Below are 20,272 nucleotides of genomic sequence, written 5' to 3' on the forward strand. Positions count from 1 at the left end.
GCACGTTTTCTTAAGCAGAGAATGCACTATGACACCAGTGATATAAAACTTCAAGTTTTGAAAATACGGATGCAGGAGAATCAGCCATAGTAATTAGGTTGAATATACAGCACTTTATTAAAATGGTATGCTAATCCTTCTGCGTTAGGATACTTTGTAGTTTATTGAACGGGGCTCTGAGATCCTGACATCCTGAGATCAAATTGCTTTGCGAACTCCTATCTTTGAAGGGTATACAATATACATTGTCTCTTGTATAAATTTAGTTACCCTAAAAAGTGGTAGAGTTAGCATATTGGGTTTTCTGTCTTTGACCAGCTCTACATTATCCTTTTGACATGGAATTTTTTCTAGAATGTCATATAAATATCACTCAACCAATTGTAAATGCAATACAGCTATTCATACATGGTTATGAAAGCAAGAAATTACAGCTAAAGTCTTCTAGTGGCTGAATTAAGTCTGTTTAAGTAGTAATGCAGATATGTTGCCATTCATAAAAATTGGACTTAATTGCTAGAGACAAGTAACGCTCCTAGGGAGCAGCTAAGGCTGATTAAACAGATAAAACTGTTGTCATAGTTTCATTTCTTAGAAGTACAATTTGTAAGTTGAACTGCAATAGTGTGGCTCATCTACTGTTTGTTTTATATAGAAAACTTCTTCATTGTGAATCATCTTAATTTGGATCAAGATAGGATTTTTGAGTTGGTAGAAATTGTTTGCCTTATATCGATCTTCTTTACCTTTTTGATTCTAATTATTTTTCCTGAATTTCAGCAATATTTTTGGGTTCTTTCCGTTTGCCTTATGAAGAAATAAAAAATATAATTTTAGAAGTTGATGAAGAGAAGCTGAGTGAATCTTTGATTCAGGTATGTGAAAATGTCTCTGGTTTTGTTCATAGATTGTTTTCCACATAAAAATGCTGTAAAGGTGTAAGAATTCAAAAGCAAGAATAGTGTAGAGTTTTCTGGATATCAGCTACAAATGTATGAGTTGTGTTTACCGTTTTGTTTATTTCACTTCTACTTTTGAATATGATCGATTATAGCTGTAAAACTGTCACTGTTGAGACACTGCTAACAAAAGTACTTTTGAATCTAACTTTATGGAGTTTCTCTTTCAAAAGGAAATCTCTGATAATTCTAGTTTTTCAGTTTTGAAGGCAAGCATTTACCAGATTTAGGCTAGTAGATAATGAAGTTTCATCAGTCTTCTTGTGGAAACAACTTTGCTTGTCACTACTGATAAATGAAACTACCTGAATGTTTCAGGCTGCTGCTACAACCCAAAAACCATCTGTAAATCAAACCTGCTCTCAAGCTGGTTTGGTCAAATTTGGAGCCCAAAATCTCTCAGCTGGAGAGAAGAAAGTATGGAATACAGCTTCTTTGCATCCCTGATTTCCTCACAATAAGAGGAGAGCAAGTGTGTACACTGCCCCTCGTGATCTCTGGGGCGTGACAGAGGGCTTAAAATGGTATAGAGGTGTAGCACACCAATGATACTGGTGTTGAATTGGTTTATTTTAATATCATACGCAGATTGATTCTAGCTAACGTACTTGGCCTCTGCTTATCCTTTCGTCCTTCCCTGTCTCCTCCAAAGGCTTTCTAAATTAATTTCTTCTCCCTTTCTTGCACCTGGAAAATGGTTATGCCAGGGACACTGGGCTAAACTGACTTGCCTGGTCTTTTCACAGTTAGTTATGTAATTCAATACTTCTTCAAATTTTAACATGAATGTTTTCTAACAAAATTACCGTGTTGCAAAACATACAATGAAAATGGAATTAAAAGTATTAAATTAAATTTAATTGTCCTTTGTCTGCAGTTTTTCTTGTTGTCATCAAGGCCCTCTTACATTTCTGGAGTTTTGTTTTCTTGAGGCTCTAGAGGAAGGGCTGCTGTTTTCTCATAGACCTCAAACTATTGGACTCATAGCAGTACATACACTTGTATTTTCTCATAATGTCATATTCTGAGGCTTATACTAGCCATCCTAATGTGTTTGAAAATACAGATTCGGTATCCAAAATTCTCATTCATATTTCATTTGGGATAATCCTTGATTTATTTCCTTTTTTATTTTTTAGTTTTTGGGTTGCCATGGCATAATGTTTTTGGAAGTTCCCATTTGATACGAAACTGTGTCAGCATGGAATTGATTGGTTTTGAGTAAATTAAATACAAAGCATTTCTAATTATATATTTACATTGTTAAAAATACTATCTTTGGCTACTAAGTATGTTGTCTTAGAAAAAGCTTATGCACATGATATGTAGTATTTAGAAATACAAATTCTTAAGTTTATGCTTATTGATCAGGCATATCAGATCATTTCATTGAGAAGCCTACAGGATTAATAAAATAAAAAATCAACAAGGAGAAAAAAACCCCACCTTGAATACCTCAAATGCAGAATAGTTTCATATTGGTATAGTTGTCTCTACAACAAATGTAGAGATATCTTGAGACCTGGATTAATAGAAATAGGATGTAATATGTTATGCTGAAGTATAAGTTCATGATCTTATATGTTAATTGTAAAATGCTGGAAGCTAATATTGTAATGGTTGCTTATCAGTTGGACATGATTGAGGAGAAGTAATAGCGAGTCTGTGCTCAACAGGACAAGTATAGCTGCCACTGTGGTGTAGCTGTGTGCGCAGCAGCTAAGGTCTTGCCCAGTCCCAACCACTTGCCCTGGGCTACTTGTCGGGGCGGGGCGGGGGGTGCAGATTGCCCACCCCTGGCGTGCTTGCGGAATGAGAAGCAGAGAAGGCCTTCAAGCTGCACGAGCACTGTTCAGTAGCAACTAAAACATTTGGCGTGTTTTCAACACTGTTTTGGTCACAAGTCAAAACAGCACCATAGGGGCTGCTATCAAGAAAATTAACTTCATCCCAGCCAGACCCAGTACACCATAAAAAAGGCAAATGTGATTGCAAGGTGTATCAGGTCAAGTATTTCCAGTAGAGAAGATAATTATTATGCCTTTGAATAATGCCCTTCTAAGACCTTATCTAAAATACTCAGTACATTTCTCAAAAATGAATTTAAAATGGAGAAGCTGAACTTAAAAACTACTTAAGATGATTGAGGGATGGAGTCTACAGAAGGAAGCTAGAAAAGATTGACTTGATTAGATTAGCAGTATAAATAGCTGAGAGGGGATATGACTGCGTTATCACTACATGGGGAGCAGAGTGCTGTGCATAAGCATTGGGGAGAAAAATGAAGTTGCATAAGTAAAAGGCAATATTAACACCAGAATAAATGTAAATGAATTCATCATGAATGCAGCTACCTAGAAACTCAGCTGCCTATAATCTTCAAAAAAACTGAGGCTTTGGAGATAGGTCTGTTTCTGAGGGGAATGGTGTGGCAGAGTTGCTTCTTATAGCAGGGAGATGGAGCTGATAACCCGGAGGAGATTCCTTCTGTGTTTCTAAAGATATTCTTAGATACGTATGGGGGTAAATGGGCTGTGTCATCTATTTCATGTTCAGTCTATTCTGGTTTATTTTTATTCTAATCTTCTGACCGAGTTATTTACTAATTTACCAGTTTAACAGTTTTCAATACTACTGATTGGAAAAATTTTACAAAGTAAAGCTTGCTTTCTTTCATGCTTAGCAAAACTTGTACTTTATGAAAATGCACACGTGGGAACTGCTTTGTTCTAAATGTCAAAGTGGTGAAAGCCAAATGAGTGTAGCATAACTGAGCATATAGAAAAGTGCTTTTTCAGTTATGCTTCTGAAGTCCTCGTTTCTTGCTGCTTTTAAAACTTATGTTGTAATACACTAAAATTAATTGGATTAATCGGTTTGAGTGCATGGTAGACTATATACTGTTTTAACTCTTACATGAGGAAAACACTCCAGGAAAAAATATTCTCAATTCCCAGTGTGTCTTTGAGATAAGTTCTTGTAAACATACGGTTGTCAAACATCGTATTTAGCAGAACTCAGGGCATTGTGACAGTGAGTAGTGAGTGATAATTTCAGCCTCTTAACGTCAGCCTTAGATTCCTACTACTTCTTATGTTTATATAAACCATTTTTATTTACCCTATTTTTACTTAAACCCACATCATCATGAATACATTATGAAACCCTGTTTCCTAAAGTACTGACAAGGATTTGAGTACGTGATCACTGAATGCTTTAGCTTCATTTTCAGTTATTCAATACAATTAATGAAAGTAAACATATTTAAACATATATATATATATATATATATATACACACACATGTATGGGGGGGGTGGTGCAGTGCTAATAGAGCCAAACTCTCCTTCTTAGAAGTTAAGGGTAAAATGAGTTGATCTGTTAGCTCTGGACCATAAAGGGGTATGAATGAGGAAAAAGAAATGATCAAGCATGCTAACAGACTTTGGTTATGTGGCTAAAAAAAAAAGGCAGGTTTAGTAATAGGTACTTGTATTTCTGCACTGATGGAAAAAGTAATGTTTTACAGTAAGTTTATTTATGTGTAATGAAATATATGTTTCTGACAAATACTGTGAAATTATTGATGATAGCATTTGGTAAATAGTCTACCTAATGAAAATAGGTTAAAAAAAATTACCTTAGTTAGTTAGTTATGTCTTTGATCTTTACCAGCATTAAACAGTCAATCAAATGAGCAAGAATGTTTTACAGATCCTTAATTTTTTTTTGAAGTAGAAATTGATGGAACATGGTTTTGGGTTAATAGGAAAGGAAGCATGCTTAGGTTTAAACACGGGGCCATAGCTTGTATGACATCCAGGTGAATCTGATGCTTATCTCTGTCTAGAATATTGATATCTGCTCACTGAGGCACTCAGTAGCTCCGTGGTATAAGTGTAAAAAAATCGTTCTGTTACAGGGACGCTTTGTACGAGCCCGCTTGTCATCTTTGTTTTTCCTTCTTAATATGGGTGAATGTCTGAATCTTTCAGCTTGGAGAATTAAGTTAGCTATCACTTGCAAATTTGACAAATTAGACTGATGCCTTACTGAAAGTTGTACCTTAATGCCTACTTCATCAAGCCTGGCAGAGTGATCAGTAATCAAATTCTCCTAACGAATAAGAATATTGCAAGAGTGATGGCAAGATTGGTGTGTTCTAAAAATAACACACATGTACCTCTAATAGTACAGGTTTTCTCCGATTAAGATTTTTATATCTGGAAGAAATATGCTTCTATAGCACTGGTTGCTTTTCTGATTTTGAAAGGCACATAACTTTTTTTCATATCAGAGTCTTTGTGACATGGACCTAAACAGTCATTACCGATTCTCTGACAGTGTCAGTGTGCATGTCCCTTCTCTTTTATTCATATCTTCTGGGAACACATGGCAATGCACCTTTTCTGGTGGGAGGAGAACTGATGTGCTAATAACCTGACCAGAAGAGCTTCAAGTTAACGGAGCATGTTCTGACATGTTTTACTTCTATGACTAGCATTGCAGAAAGTATCAAAAAATTTAATTTTTGTAGCTGTAGCACATTATCTTGTCTTCACTAAAATCTGTGTTGTAATTAAAATGCTATAGAATGGCATATTCCTGAGACACTTTCTTGGAAGTAAACCTCTAAACCTGGTGGTGGTTCTACCATTTACTTATGCAAGTTTCAGAGGGTGGCTTCATAAAGTAGGAACTTCTTGTTGAAGAACATGGGCTTACCCCTTTTCTCTTTAATACCTCAGGACCCACCGTGTTTGTGTAGAAGAAAAAATTATTTCTGTGTGAAGGCAATTTTTTTCTTAGTTATTTGGTACAGGAGTCATTGCGTTGTGGAGTTGGGTGAATCTCACATTGATTTTTCATAGTTTTTTATGATAAAAGTGCACTACTTCCTTGGCCACGATATGCGTATTAAGTGTTTATAAATTATCCAGCATACAGAAACAGGTCGCCTCCCTTTACTATGTGGTTAGACAATTACCCCCCTCAAAAAAATCCCCCTAAGGGCCACAGTGGGAAAGCAGGAGGGACCCTGTGTCCACCTAGATCTGGAGATATTTCTGCCTTTCTTCCATAGGTCAATGTCTCCAACTCAGTCCCTTTGATTTCTTCGGTGGCCAGTGCTTGCCCATAACTCAACACCCTCTGAAATGCCACAGAATCACACTTGCCTGCAAGCAACTGCAGTGTTTTAGATCCCATATCCAGTATCCAAAATATTAAATCATTTTTGTTTCTTGATTTTTCCTGTCATAAGTCTTTAGTATGAACAAAGGTGATTAGTGGAGATTGGAAATGAAGGGCACCCTCTGTGTGTGGACAGCCATAGTGTAATCATATCAGTTAATATTTTAATTCACTTTGGTTTTTTGATCTTAAGATTTATGAACCTTTTTAAAGAAAAAAGGCCTATTGACTCTTGCTAGCTTGCTTGAATGTAAATGTATACTCTTTTTCCCTTGAAGAATTAGATTATGGTTTTGTTTTCAACTAACATATATATCAAAATTTGAATCCAATCTAAACTTTTACTGAGTATCTCTTAAAACTAAGTATTCTTCAGCCTTAATATAAATATTTTATACATTTAGCATATCTGTATTTTGAGATGTTAGGATCATCTAAAAAAATGATACAATTTTCTTTGGGGACATGGATAAGATTTCAAGCAAGTTATACTTTTTGCTGAGCTCCAGTATATTTGCCATCCAGAAATTCCATACAATTTTGAGATGTTGTTCTTTTTTTGTGTAAAGTGTTTTTAAGTGAAGTTTTTGCACAACTATTTTGAAGGTCTAAAGATTTTTATTTTTCTTAGGTAGTTATGTCTTGCTTTACACAGACCAGTTATTTCTTGATTAATGTTTAATGATCAAGATACAATCACGAGGACAAAAAGAGATTGCAGATAGAGTATGATTCTTCAGGGCTGACAGCATCAAGGAGTTTTGTGTAACTTTTTAACATTGAGAAGGCATTCTTCAAATTAGAGACTGTAACAGAGGTGCTGACGTCTGTATTAAATAATTACTGGTTTGGTTTGATTTGATGTTTATATAGTGTTAAAGCTGCGTAAATAAAATAAGCTTCCCACAATTTCCTCATGCATTTCCATGTGGTGGTATTTCAAGTGTGTTATTTTAAGATCTCAGCTACTTTAATATAACAAATTTAATATAATTCCTTGTTTCTTTTAGAACCTAGTGAAGAATCTTCCTGAGCAGAAAGAACTCAATGCCTTAGCCGAATTAAAGGATGAATATAATGATCTTGCTGAGCCAGAACAATTTGGAGTTGTGGTATGTATTAGTGCAGTAATTAACTGGAGAGCTCTATTTTGTCAAATAGATTAAAAAGAAAAAATTTGTTTGAATTATTTTGGCTAGCATTTTTGCAAGTCCTGCAGTAGAAGTTGTTACCCTCTGTTTCTTGATCCATAATAATCTAAAAATCTCTGTAAATGCATACATATTAGGTGTTTTTCTGGAAGGAATTATGGCATGCAATTAAGAGCAGCAGGCACTTCTGTGCCAAACCAAATCTTTCGTCTTACTGTCTTGCCTTGTATGCAAGTCTTGTATGTTTATTAAACAGTTATGGAGAACACTCTAGTTTCAAGTAGTTAAATTTCCAAGAGTTCATAAAAGGCCCATTAACTCAGTGGTGTTGACAACTTTGATAAATTTATTCTGCTGTATCAAAAACTGTAAACAGCTGAAAGACTTAATATGCCCATAATATCTCATGTCATGTTTTTTACCCTTTGGTTAAAAAAAAATAAAGTGTGTGTGTATATATTTTATGTGTATATGTATAAATACGTGTATATGTATAAATACATGTATATGTATAAATACATGTATATGTATGTATGCATATACATATAAAATATATACGTATATATACAAACACTTAGAAACTTGCAAAACAGCTCTAGAAGTGTGGATTCATACTAGAACTGAAATTGTAGATCATATTCTGTTGCTTTTACTAGTGTTCAATACATATATCTATTCCAAAAGTAAGGATATTGAGTATTATAATGGCTAGAACCTGTCTCCAAATGAAATTATAAAATTTGCATAAGTTACCCTAATACATGCTGGTAGTTGATTGTGTGATACTGCGTACTAAGCTAGGACTTGGAAGATTCTTTTTCTGCTTCTGGTCTTCCAAAGACCTGATAAGTCCTTAGGCAAATTAGTTCCTGTTTTCACTTCACTTTGTCAGTCTAAAAGATTATAATGATGATGATAGCTTCTGTAATGTGTTTAGAATTTATCCCTAACTCCACAGGAGCTAGGTTTGCTCTTGCTGGATTTTTATGGTGTTATGTACATTAAAATGTATTAAAACAGCAATAGAGGTCTCTTAAAAGGAAAGAGTGAAACCAGCTTTTTACTAAAAAGCTCTGGTTTGAGCATAATTTGGTTTCAGAAGTGCCTTTTTGAGTGATTGGGGAGGGGGGAAATATAATTTGACCTAATGAGATTTATTTGTAGCAGATTTAGAAAATGAAAGATATCAATGACTCCTTTTGAAAAACTTCAGGCTATTGATTTTATTTTTTTAATAAATGGCGTAAAGTTCCAAAAATGTTTTATTTCAAAACAAAGATGAGGAATTTGCATAAAAGTGCAATACGTTGGTTAGTCTTGTTACAAGGTCTGCAGTAGGAAAACATTACCATCTATTTATTGATCAGTAACCATGTAAAAATCTCTATAAATACATATTTGGTGCTTTTCTTGGAGGAATTATGGCATACAATACATATAAAAATATAATTATAGTATAATGTATTAATATATCATAGTATCTTTTATATATGAGAACTTATCCATATATACAGGTATATATTATGTGCCTATATTCTATATATTTTATATACATATGCACATATATGTGTATGTATATTAAAAATTCTGTTTAAAAGCACTGGAGGAATACTTTGTTCCCTCTTTGTCATGTAACACACACTTTAAGAGTGACTAAACCAACGTGATGAAGTGACAGTAGTACTTCCAGCCCTACCACAAGATGGACTTTTGATCCCTAGGCAGGCAGGCAGGCAGGCAGGCAGGCCGGCCAGAACAGTTGCCCTGTCTGCTCTCTGCTTCCTGCCTGTTTTTGAAATGGCAACGAGTAAAGGATGCCAGGGAGTGACCGATTTACCAAATGAATATTTCCTTATTTCCCTCCTGCATAAATAACGCCAAACAAGGGAGGAAATTACTTAGATTTTGTGCAGGGAGAATATCTGAAATGTGTCTGAGGAAAACACAGAATGGAAGCAAGCAAAGGTGGAGGCATTAGGACAAATGAAGACCCTGATGTCTATGAGTTCTATTCAGTTAACTTTGTAAAACAAGCAAAGAGATTCAGAAAATTGTGCATAATGACCTTGCTTTAAAAGACTGTGTACATATTTGTCCATTTTACTGCTGTAAGTTCCTTAATGTTCCCCCCTGATCTTTATAACTTGGACCCTTTCCCAACTTGATCCCTTCTTCTGCCACACATTTCCCTTTTATAAACATCATACCTACCGTGTCTCTTCTGCTTCAGCCTTTCTCCCCTGTTTGTTTTTACTGCATTGCTTTCTATAGCTTTTATAGAAAGGTATTTCTGGATTAGTGTACTGTTTATCTGCATCCTCCCATCATGCTGCTCTGTGGTGGGTAGCAGTAAATTACCCTTCTGCTGAGGAAAGCTGTGACAGTGGCACTGCATTCAGTATTCAGCCACCTTCGAGGTCAACAATGTTTTCCTCATATACAGTCAGAATTTCCTGAGTGCCGTCTTGTATTTTGTTTCTTGTCCTATCACCGTGCACCTTCAAGAATCTTCTGGTTCCATCTTCTCTGTACCTTCGCTTTAGTTAGAAGCAGATCAGAGAGTCGAGAGCAGCTATTCAGAAAAGAACAGGTGCTGTGGATTAACCCTGGTAGGCAGCTCAGCACCGCACAGATGCTTACTCACTTCCCCCTCCCATTCCCAGCGGGATGCGGGAAGAAGAAAGCAAGAGTGAAAGTGAGAAAACTCATGGGTTGAGATAAAAATAGTTTAAGAAGTGAAGGAGCAATGGAAGAAGAAAGAGAGAAAACAAAGGCAAAGAAAGAAAACAAAGGCAATCACTCCCTGTCTCGATGTGTAGACAGATTTACAGGCAGTTTGTGAGCAAAAGATGGCTAACCTATCTGAGCCCCCCTCCTCCACGTTTTATTACTGAGCATGACGTTATATGGCACAGGATATCTCTCTGGTTAGTTTGGGTCATTTGGCTGGTTGCGTCCCATCCCAACCTCTTGCACACCCCCAGTTTGTTCACTGGGTTGTGCACGGTGAGAAGTGCAGAAGGCCTTGACACTGTGCAGACACCGTTCAGCAGTAGCTAAAGCATTAGTGTGGTCAGAGCATTCTGTTGTTCACAAATCTGAAACACACCACTCTACAGGCTGCTGTGAAGAGCAATTCACTCCGTCCCAGCCAGACCCAGTACAACTGCGTTAGTCAAAGTTTATTCTGTTACTGCCAAGGCTTGTTTGCTTTGCCTAGGCTTGCATAGAAGCACACAGTTTTTAAGAACTGGGGTAACTACATCTGACCACTTATGCAGACATGATGTGCTAGCTGGTTTTTTTTGTAGATAAAATTATTTCCCCAGTTTCACCCCTGTGCAGAAGGTATTATGAGAGAGATTGATTAATGTCTGCAGCTTCATTAATCACCTGGTCTGAAATTTTGGCGGGGCATAGGACAGGCAGGATCAGGTTTTGCATTTTGCACTAATTTGGTTGTAGTTGACTAATGGCTTTTTCATTTTGTGTATATGCTAATATGCTGCTAGAAATGAAAGGCTGAAAATAAATTTAAGGTGTAATTATTATAGATATCAAAAGGCTGATCCAAGACAGTCGAAATGTTTTTTGTAAAGTAAAGAAAACCTGCAAAAAATCAGTCTGTTTCATTCTTTGCCTTACATTCAGCTTCATCTTGGTTGGACGAGTATGAATTTGGTAAGTGAAAGAATGTAACTGATACTCTAGTTTAACTGTTTGGATGTGAACTGGCTGCACAATGAATATAAATGACAGTGCAAAATCCAAGTTTTCTGTCATCACATGTAGAATACCGAGATTCTACAAAACTTAACTAGATGAGAACACTTGGAGAATGTTTTTGTTCTGATATTTGGAACATTATTTACCTCCAATTCAGAAGACCACAGGTTAGAAGGTACAGTTCTTTGGCTTTGCCTTGATGTAGTGGTAAAACAGAAGCATTTAATGAAGTTGCCAGTATACAAGTAGTGTGTGTTAAGTACGTGTGGATAGTAAGTGTTCTTAGTACACTTCTTGCCAGAGTTGGACTGCATGTCAATTTATGTTTTACTTATAGTTGTCTGAAAACCACTTGAACTGAGAGGAGCAGCCTTGGCTTTTTGCCACTGTTGGATAGTTTGGTGTTTTTCTTTTTTTTTAATCAGATGTCTATCAGTTAGGTCTAGTACTTACACTTTTTTCCTCGTTCTTTTTTGTAGTGCTAAGATTTGTTTCTTTCTTATAATCTTTCATTCTGATTCTGCAGGCAGCTTCTTTCCCAGGAAATTATCCAACTATAAATGAAAGTCAGTTGGGAAGCTGTATCATCTCTATTGGTTGTCTTACATAGCTAGGGATCATGCATTCATCTGACTTATGATTACTACTGGATTGAAACGAAATGGTCCTTGTTTTTTCACTCAATTGTATTGAAAAAGCCATAAAAGTATCCTTATTTTCCGACAGTACGAATATAGTCATGATCACTTTTTTGTTGATTTGTTCTTTTGAGGAACGACCAACTACAAAAAGTTGAGAAAGAATTTAAACATATTTAGTGGAACATTAATTAGAAAAAACTGCTTAATCAAAGATCTGCAAATGGTGATGTGTGTCTTATGAAGGGACTAAGTTTCCTGAAGCTTGCTTGCTTATTCAACTTTAACATCTGGTTTAATAAAAAAAATTACATTTCCTTATGGGTAGTGATTCTGTCTTATTTTTAGAGGCCTCTAACTACATTAATACTACTAAAATGCTGGTTTTCTTTCCAATTTTGATTTATTTGAACAATCCATTAAAGTGGAAGAAATGCAACTGAACTTAAGCTCTTTACTTGATTGGAGTCCTTTTTTGCTATGTGTCAAATTAATTTCAGAGTTTTGCATTAATAATAATAATTAATAATAATCTTAACCTTGATGTTAAGAAGAATATGTTTAGGAATAGAAGAAGACAGAAAGACTATGTTAAATAATATTTAAAATCTGTATCCTTATTTGTATGTAAATTTAGGTATGTTAATTATTAAGAGATGTTAATTGGATAATCACTGTGCCCATCAAATTTAATAAAGGTTGGAACAAGTTGTTTAAAATTTGTGTAGAAAAACCATACTTAGTAAATGATTAACTTATTAGAAGAGACCGATTAACTTAATATTCAGCTGATATGTAAATGAAAATTAGAATTGAATTTTCATTTAGATTAAATGTTAAAACCAATTATATATTCAAATTAGTTATTGGAACTGTTTTTGAAGTTATATCCTGGGATCAAAAAAGGCAACACAACTGCATGTAAAGAAAAGTTTGCATTGATGTTGAAGTAGAGCAAGAAAAATAGATTAACTGAATCAGTTGTATAACATCAAAAAAGCTAGGCAGAAGGTTCTCTGATTTTTAAATGTAAAACTTGTGTTTGGAGTTAATTTTTCTATGTCATGGGAACAACTGCAGCTTCAATAAGGATACTTGCTTTCAATTTTGGTGCCAGTTGAGCAGTTTAAGTATTATAAAACCGTAAGTCTCACCTGTGCTGTAAAGCGTGAGGACCAGCCATTTCCTGTCAGCTCAGAGGACAGGCTACAAAAAATAAAATCTTTTGCAGCGTTAGTGGTATTTAAACTCAGAAAACTTTACCCACTTTTCTTTACCACTGTGAGTTTTAAGGTTGAGTTGACAAGAATATTACCACTTTTAAAAAGATCATCCCACAAGTATGTGGTGCAAATTGTAGTTACTAACTCTTCAGTGAACCAACAAAACAAGTGACTGGAACTGCCCAAAGAATTCCCTTTCTGGTGTGTGTGCTGGCAAAGTGGGAGGGCTTGTGTTGCTGGTTTCTAGTGAATGCAAAACTTCCTTCAGCTGTTAACAGCTGGGTTATCGGTAATTTCATTGTTAATGCAAGAGGATAAGTTTCACTGAGTAGTTGTAGTTGTAGAGACTTGCAGAGTCTGTGACCCTGTTTGCTGTATAACCAGGATTAGCTGTCCTGAACAGCCCTTGCTGGGAGGTAGATGAAGTGGGAAGAATTGTGCAAGTTTATTGCACCTGCATTGGTTTAGAGTCATTCAGTCATTTTAATTGAATTTATTTGCCACTTGTTTTGCCTCATTGTAATTTCTAGAGCTGCTGAAGAATTAATCTTTCTAGAACATTGCTAGGAAAAAAAGGCAACTGTTTAATATATATTATAGGTAAGAGGCTGAGTAAGTTGACAAATTTGTTTTGTAGGAATGTCAGCTTTTTTCCTTAGGAAGTGAGGCAAATTTAATTGTGCTTTTTGCCTCTTTCTCCAATAACCTTTGATCCTAGTTTTAATACAGGGCTTGAGAATTGAATGATGATAATAAAGAACTGAATAAAGAACTTGATTAGGTAGAGAATTCATACAAGGAGCTTTATGAAAGCCCAGAAGGGGAAATAATGACATGCAGTCCGTTGCTCACAGTTAGATGGAAAAGTACCCATTTTCTTGCTGCTTTAACTGTTTGTGGTAAAAGCTAACGCAGGCTGTTACATGCCCCTATTTGAATGTGTTATTTCTTATATGCCTTTGACACTAATTTTGTAGAACTATAAACAATTTGACCTTTTTCTCGGTGAATATAATCTTTGCACCTTACCTATTTTCAGAAGATTCCTTTAAGTTCAATATGTTTTATCAGCCATTGAACATGTGTATTTAGAAACATGCCCACAAAAGAGAAACTGGGGCAGGGTGGGGAAGGAGGAAATAAAATAGCATTTGTGATCATCTTCTATGGATACATAAAGAGCATAATGTATATAAAAATGGTTTGAATTCTGAGAAAACAACCCACTTGAAACAGCTCTTATGAAATTGTCAAGATACTTTTTAAATATTATGCAGATCAGCAAATGAAATTAAAACTTGCTACTGGTTTGGAGGTCAAACTGCCTTGCGAAACAAATAAATGATCAGTGTTTCATGACACTTCACAGCATTAAAAAAAGAAAGAAAGTACAAATTGGCTGAAGTGTTGTAAAGGATTATTCTTCACAAGTGTTTAAGCCCCGCATTTTGTTGTGCTCTGTTATCAGGATCTAAAGCTTTTGACAACTTTTTCTGTGCAATTTTAAGTAAAATCAGTAATTGGAGATTGTTTTACAAAAGTTAAAGCAAATTACGTGATTAATTTTGATTTCCATCTACTGCAGCTCAGTGAAGGTAGATCCTTTCAAGGCAGATGTTTTCAGTATGATATTTCTGAAATACAGAATGGTGAGAAGAATAGTATTTCAAGACTTTGCATGATGTTGGCTTGTAGAGGCTCACAGAGAAATTTGTGACAATAGAGATGTACAAAAAAAGATTGCAAGTTATGCTGAAACGCTTCTTTTCTGATCCTTTCCTTTTCCTCGTTCCAGTCTGATCGTATGAATTGTTTGAGACCATCTGGAGTGCCTTCATATTTATTTTCATTTTAGTATGAATTCATCATTATTCAGGCCACCCGAGCCTTCCCTGTGAAAGTTGTTGCTGCTGCTTCTGGTAGCTGGCTGTGGTAGATAACACCAGCAGAAACCTCATGGTTCCTCAAGGAGCTTTGGGCAACAGGGACATGAGCACATAGAAATCTTTCTGTTTTGATAGCCAAGATCTGTGATTTGTCACATAACAAAGCTTTTCTTTCAGGGGGACAAAGTGCTTCAGGAACACCACTGATAGTGAATACATTGGGGGAGAAATCTTTCTGTATTCTGCTAATTAAAATTAGGAGTTAGATTTGGAAGGTAATCATTCTTGCATTTAAATGAAAATTTTTAAGTGGATTAAAAATTTTCAGTACATATTTTTGTCTTAAATCTCTCTTGTGAATTACAGTCTGCTGCTAAGTAGGAGGAAATATTACTGATCACTTGTGCAAAATATGAAAGACATGGACCTATTTTGGTAGCTAGGCTAATGAAATTGGTCTTAGGGATTTATACTAATGAATCACTGTTGTAGATGCTTGTCAGTATCTCTGTCATTTACCGTGTTACAATGCTGTGATTTATATCCTCCCAGCTTTTTATCAGGTCAGGAAGGAATGAGTCCCTTTGCAAAGTGTCTGAAACATAAAGGTGATAATATCTTGGGCAGTAGTTTTAAAAAAATATGTTTAGAAGGACAAAAAGACAAGAGGTTAAAAAGCAAGCAGCACGTTGCCTATAAAATATGATGTCATGGGATCAGAACTGAAAGAGTACACCAGAAGTATATCCTTACTTTAATATCTCTAGGTATATTGTTTTTTATAGAAAACCTATTGTCATAAATTTCAGCCAAAACCTCTTTATCCACCTCCTGAATCTGATTATTGTTTGGGATACACAGATTGGGACTTTTTGATGGTGTGAACTTGAAAAGTCTTAGGATCAAATATATATCATAGTGTATCTTTTTTTAAAATGCCTTTGAGCTTGTTTGGTAACTATCAATACCGGTAGGATTCATGTTGTTTATTTTATAACTTGCTGTAAGTGTAGATAATAACTGAACAAAATCCAGTTTGGGTTTCATTTTAATTAAAAACTGCAAAAATAAACACCTCGTTAGATGTACCACTGATGTCATCTGTAAATGTCACAGTTAACAGCTCACATCAGTACAATGGCAGAAAATATTTCATGAACAACAGTACTAATGTGACCTGGCTTTATATAAATATCTGACTAGTGAAGATTGATCTCCTGTGGCTCAAACTCACTTAGATATTCCCATGTCCTTCCACAAGGGTCCCTAAGAATTCATCATCTCTCTCCCCTATTGCTCTCCCAGGGACCAAGAGCAAGTTGAGAGCTATGCAGCAGCTCAGTAACAGAGTCTAAAAATGGAAAGTATAATTCTTTAGCTTAATCAGAGTGAAGTGTAGCTGTTTGCATTTGTGCTGGTATCAGCATACACACTTGAGAGATTGTTGTACCACTTCTGAAGGAAGAAAAACTGAGAAGCTCAGGTTTAGGAAACTGGTAAATATCAGAGTTCAAGGGTAACTTCACAGGAGATGTGATGCCTCAAGGTGTACGCAGCCACCTGTACCTTCAGGCTGATTTTCAGTTCTTGTTAACTGGTGGAACTGGCTTACATTTCCTTTGGAGGGAGGAAGGGTTTTGCAGTGTGCATTTATTGTCAGTGAGTTTGGAATTCACAAATTAAATGGTTTGCTAACACAAAGCACTCTCTTATTTTCAATGTGTTGCTTCACTGAATTTTTTCAGGCAAAGTCTATGGTTTGGGGAAAAATACCTGTGGGCAGGTACGGATTCCTGGAAATACAAGATAGGCAATGAAAACATACAGAAACTTTAGTCTTACTGGCTGCACAATATTGTTTTTTAATATAAGCTATTTTGCTTAAATAACCTTTTGGTTTTTTATGTTCTGATTTAATGTTTCTTATTTTGTAGATGAGCTCAGTGAAAATGTTGCGGTCACGTCTCAACGGGATCCTTTTCAGGCTTATGTTCGAAGAGCACGTAAACAATATCAAACCTGACATTATGGCGGTTACACTAGCTTGTGAAGAGCTGAAGAAGAGTGAAAACTTTAGTAAGCTTTTAGAGTTAGTGCTGTTCCTTGGAAACTACATGAACTCTGGCTCCAGAAACGCACAGTCTCTCGGTTTTAACATCAGTTTTCTTTGCAAGGTAAGATGAAGCGATAAAGCTTGTAAGTGCAAATTCAAGAAATGCATGACGCATGAGAAAGTTCCCTAAATAGGGAAAAACATTTAATCAATGTAGTTTACTGGCTGCACCTCTGTTTTTAATAATGGATAGACAACTACAGAGTCAATGTTTCTAGGATGGTCCCCTCCTATAACTGTCTTTCTCAGTGCAATGGCGATTTAAGGCAGTTGTTTAATTTTAAGTCTGTTCTGAGTCTTTCTGGAGTATACAAGTAGAACAGCTTTTCGATCTGAATTTGTTCAACTATCATCTTGTCAGTAGAATATACCTAGAGCTCTGAATACGTTAAATAGCTCTAGCTACTCATCTTTCTTCCCATCTTCTACCCAGGTTACCCTCAAGCAGTATCACCGAAATAAGTATTGGGGATTAAAGATGAACATTGTTATCCTAGATTTAATTTCAATTGTTGTGGCAAAATATGGGATGCAACAAGAACTTCAGAATCTATAGCAGTCAGAATTTAATGTGCAGTGCTTGCTTATTTATATGGTAAAATGTGTGTAAGGCATTGATCTCAACTTGACCATCTCAGTTTGTAAAGAACCTTTGAAAGTATCTTTAAAATAAAGGGATGCAATATTTGTAAACAGATTTAAAAAAAAAAAAAAAAAAAGTTGGCATAAATCTTGCAGAGGAATTTTTCAGTTTGTTTTTTTTTTTTTTTTGTTTTGTTTTGTTTGGTCTAATCAGAGGGTCCAGTTTTCAAGTCCCTTTTTTGGGCATCATGAGGAAATCTGATGTGTACCTCAAGGAGATTTACCCTTGGGGGGAAAATAATATTTCAAACACACAGCAAGTCTGATCTGATGTATTTCAGTAGAGAAAGACCCTGCTTGCTGTAATTTAATATAAAGATGTTGCTAACTAATGGTAAAATAAAAACCATCACCTGAGAAATACTTTCATTTTTTAATAGCTTTTTTAAAGAGAGGCCAATTTGAAGGATTTTTTAAATAAATCTAGTGCTGCGTTTTGTTTTTGGTAGTAGTGGAATCTAAAGGGAAATTAACGTTTTAAGTAGAAAACTACTTGTTAATGGGGGGGGAATGATGACTGTGCATGAATGATACTCTAGCATAGCATAGATTCGAGAAGGTATTCTTGCACTCCAGGTAATAGATTTATGAATTGCTGTCAATGCAAATCCCACAGATGTTGACACAGCTAATGTAGATTGACTAATCCTGCAAATTGTTCTCTACTGAACTGAATAATTGCTGAAGCATAGCTATCTGTGCTTACAGCTAAATTCCATTTAAAAAAACTGAGACAAAAATCTATGACTATTTAATTGAGCCTTGCCCTCAGAAACAAAATCTATTAAAATTTTTTTTTTTTTGTTTTCAAGATAGATATTTCTGAAGGAAGTGTTCTTTCTCTGCCCCCCCTCCGCCCCCCTGCCATGAGATTAGAGAAAATACTTCAACTTTCTCCCTAATAAAAATATTGACTGTGCTGTTGCACTTAGGTACTAGGTATATTTTGTTTTAAGGTGATGTCTAAAAATAAAATAATCTCAAAGACAGTGATTGGAGCAAAAAAGAAGGTCTCACCGAAATCTAGACGTGAAATTGTATCATTAATAGCTCTGCATATTGATTAAACCTTGTGAATTATCACTCATAAGTTCCAAACTCAGAACAAGTCACTTAAATTAATGGAAATGTAGATAAGTTTCTCTGGACAGATTGGCATGTGCATTGTCAGCAATTTAAATCTATTGTTTATTACTCAAGTTAAAAGATATTTTCTGCTATTTAAAGCTCTGGTTTTCATTGCTTTATGTATTTAATAATGCGCTTTTGCAAGAGTTATTTTTTTTCAAATGGTTTTGTACCTGTACTTATGCTTTAGTATCATACTTAGAGAAGTAACCTTCTACTCTATTGATGTTTAATTCTATAAATAAGAGGTGCTTACAGAGTTAGTATTCGCAATGGATTTTTTTTTTTTAATTACTGTTAAGAATCCAAATTTATATTTGGGTAATGACTCCTTTTATGCATTGATTATTTTCAACTGATAATTGCATTTGATTACTTTGTTTAATAGCTTTCAAATCCTCCCATTTTCCACCCAAAATAGTAAGATGGCTTTATTGGACTTGTTTTATTAACTAAGAGTACAGTCTGACAGGCCTTTGTTAACTGTTGTGAATAGTGCAAAATATTAAACTATATCAGGTGGCAATATCTTTTATAAGCACCAGGTTTAATATGTTTTTTTTAAGCAACTTTAGAATGAGGAGAAGAATTTCGTACCAGTTTTAAACATCACTTGCCTAAGTAAGAACTGTTTCAATAGGAGTTTTAAAAAAAGACCATTTGGCTTAATGTTTTAAAATGTTGGTAATTTCTTTTTTTTTGGTGATTCTCACTGTAAGGTACTTGATGGGACAAAGTAAGATATAAGTTAAATAACAGTGTTATCCTCTGAATATTGTTGTTCTGGAAGGACTTCAGCTGTTATGTGAACAGAATTTGTAATATATCTAGCTGACTTGACTCATATGTTAGTTTTTAGCTGTTCTTTACTATATTGTTGATGTTTTGCCCAAAGACAAGGATTTAAGTCTCAGAAGAAATAACCAGAAAACATATTAGGATAAGGGGAATCAAACCAGTGGATATTTGATCAATGATTTTTAAAGGCTTGGTGTTTGGAAGTTTTTAGTTTGTGGTGGTGTTTTTTTTTTCTTTTTAGACCAGTGACTTAAACTCTCTTTAATGTCAGTGGACTTCCTGCCCATTATAAGAGAGCTTTTAGTTTGAGTTTGGTTTTTGGGGTTTTTTTTGAGCCAGCTGTCGGCAAGGTACAACACACGTCTATGGGTACACATTTCACACATTTCTATGTGCAGAATACACATAGAAAGCAGAGTTGTTTTAATGGTGAGGTATCCCAACGTGATGAATTCACTTTTCAATAAAACCTGATTTTCGTATTGATTTTTTTTTGTCGTCCTTGAACAATCTTAAAATTAATTGTCTGTTTAGTAGATGTAGTACTTACGTTATGTGATCTGAGAAAAGAAAAGAACAAAGGCAGGTATTGATCTGGCATAAATGTTTGCTTTTGTAACAGAAATGTTCTTAAAATGGAGCTGGTCGTTTTGTACACAGAAATCTGTTATTGTGTAGCAACTTTTATTAAAACATGATAAAGAAGAGAAAGCATGGATTCAAACCTGTCGGGTCGTAGCTAAAAAGCTAATGCCTCTATAGTAATTGCAAATCCTTAAAAACAGATTATCTTTCTGCATGTTATATTGCAGTGTA

General features: G+C 35.2%; 1 protein-coding gene across 4 annotated transcripts in view; it reads left to right on the top strand.

The window, feature by feature from the left end:
* Window positions 1–20,272, top strand: part of DIAPH2 (diaphanous related formin 2) — a 251,721-nt gene that overhangs the window by 86,563 nt on the left and 144,886 nt on the right. For all 4 annotated transcript variants that reach the window (XM_082323488.1, XM_082323489.1, XM_082323490.1 and 1 more), the window contains 3 exons: window positions 781–875; window positions 7,162–7,263; window positions 16,710–16,949. In XM_082323488.1, coding sequence (XP_082179614.1) covers window positions 781–875; window positions 7,162–7,263; window positions 16,710–16,949 — 437 coding nt within the window. The remainder of the gene's footprint in view (window positions 1–780; window positions 876–7,161; window positions 7,264–16,709; window positions 16,950–20,272) is intronic.

This window comes from Platalea leucorodia (assembly GCF_965183815.1).
Source record: "Platalea leucorodia genome assembly, chromosome: 10".
Taxonomy (NCBI): domain Eukaryota; kingdom Metazoa; phylum Chordata; class Aves; order Pelecaniformes; family Threskiornithidae; genus Platalea; species Platalea leucorodia.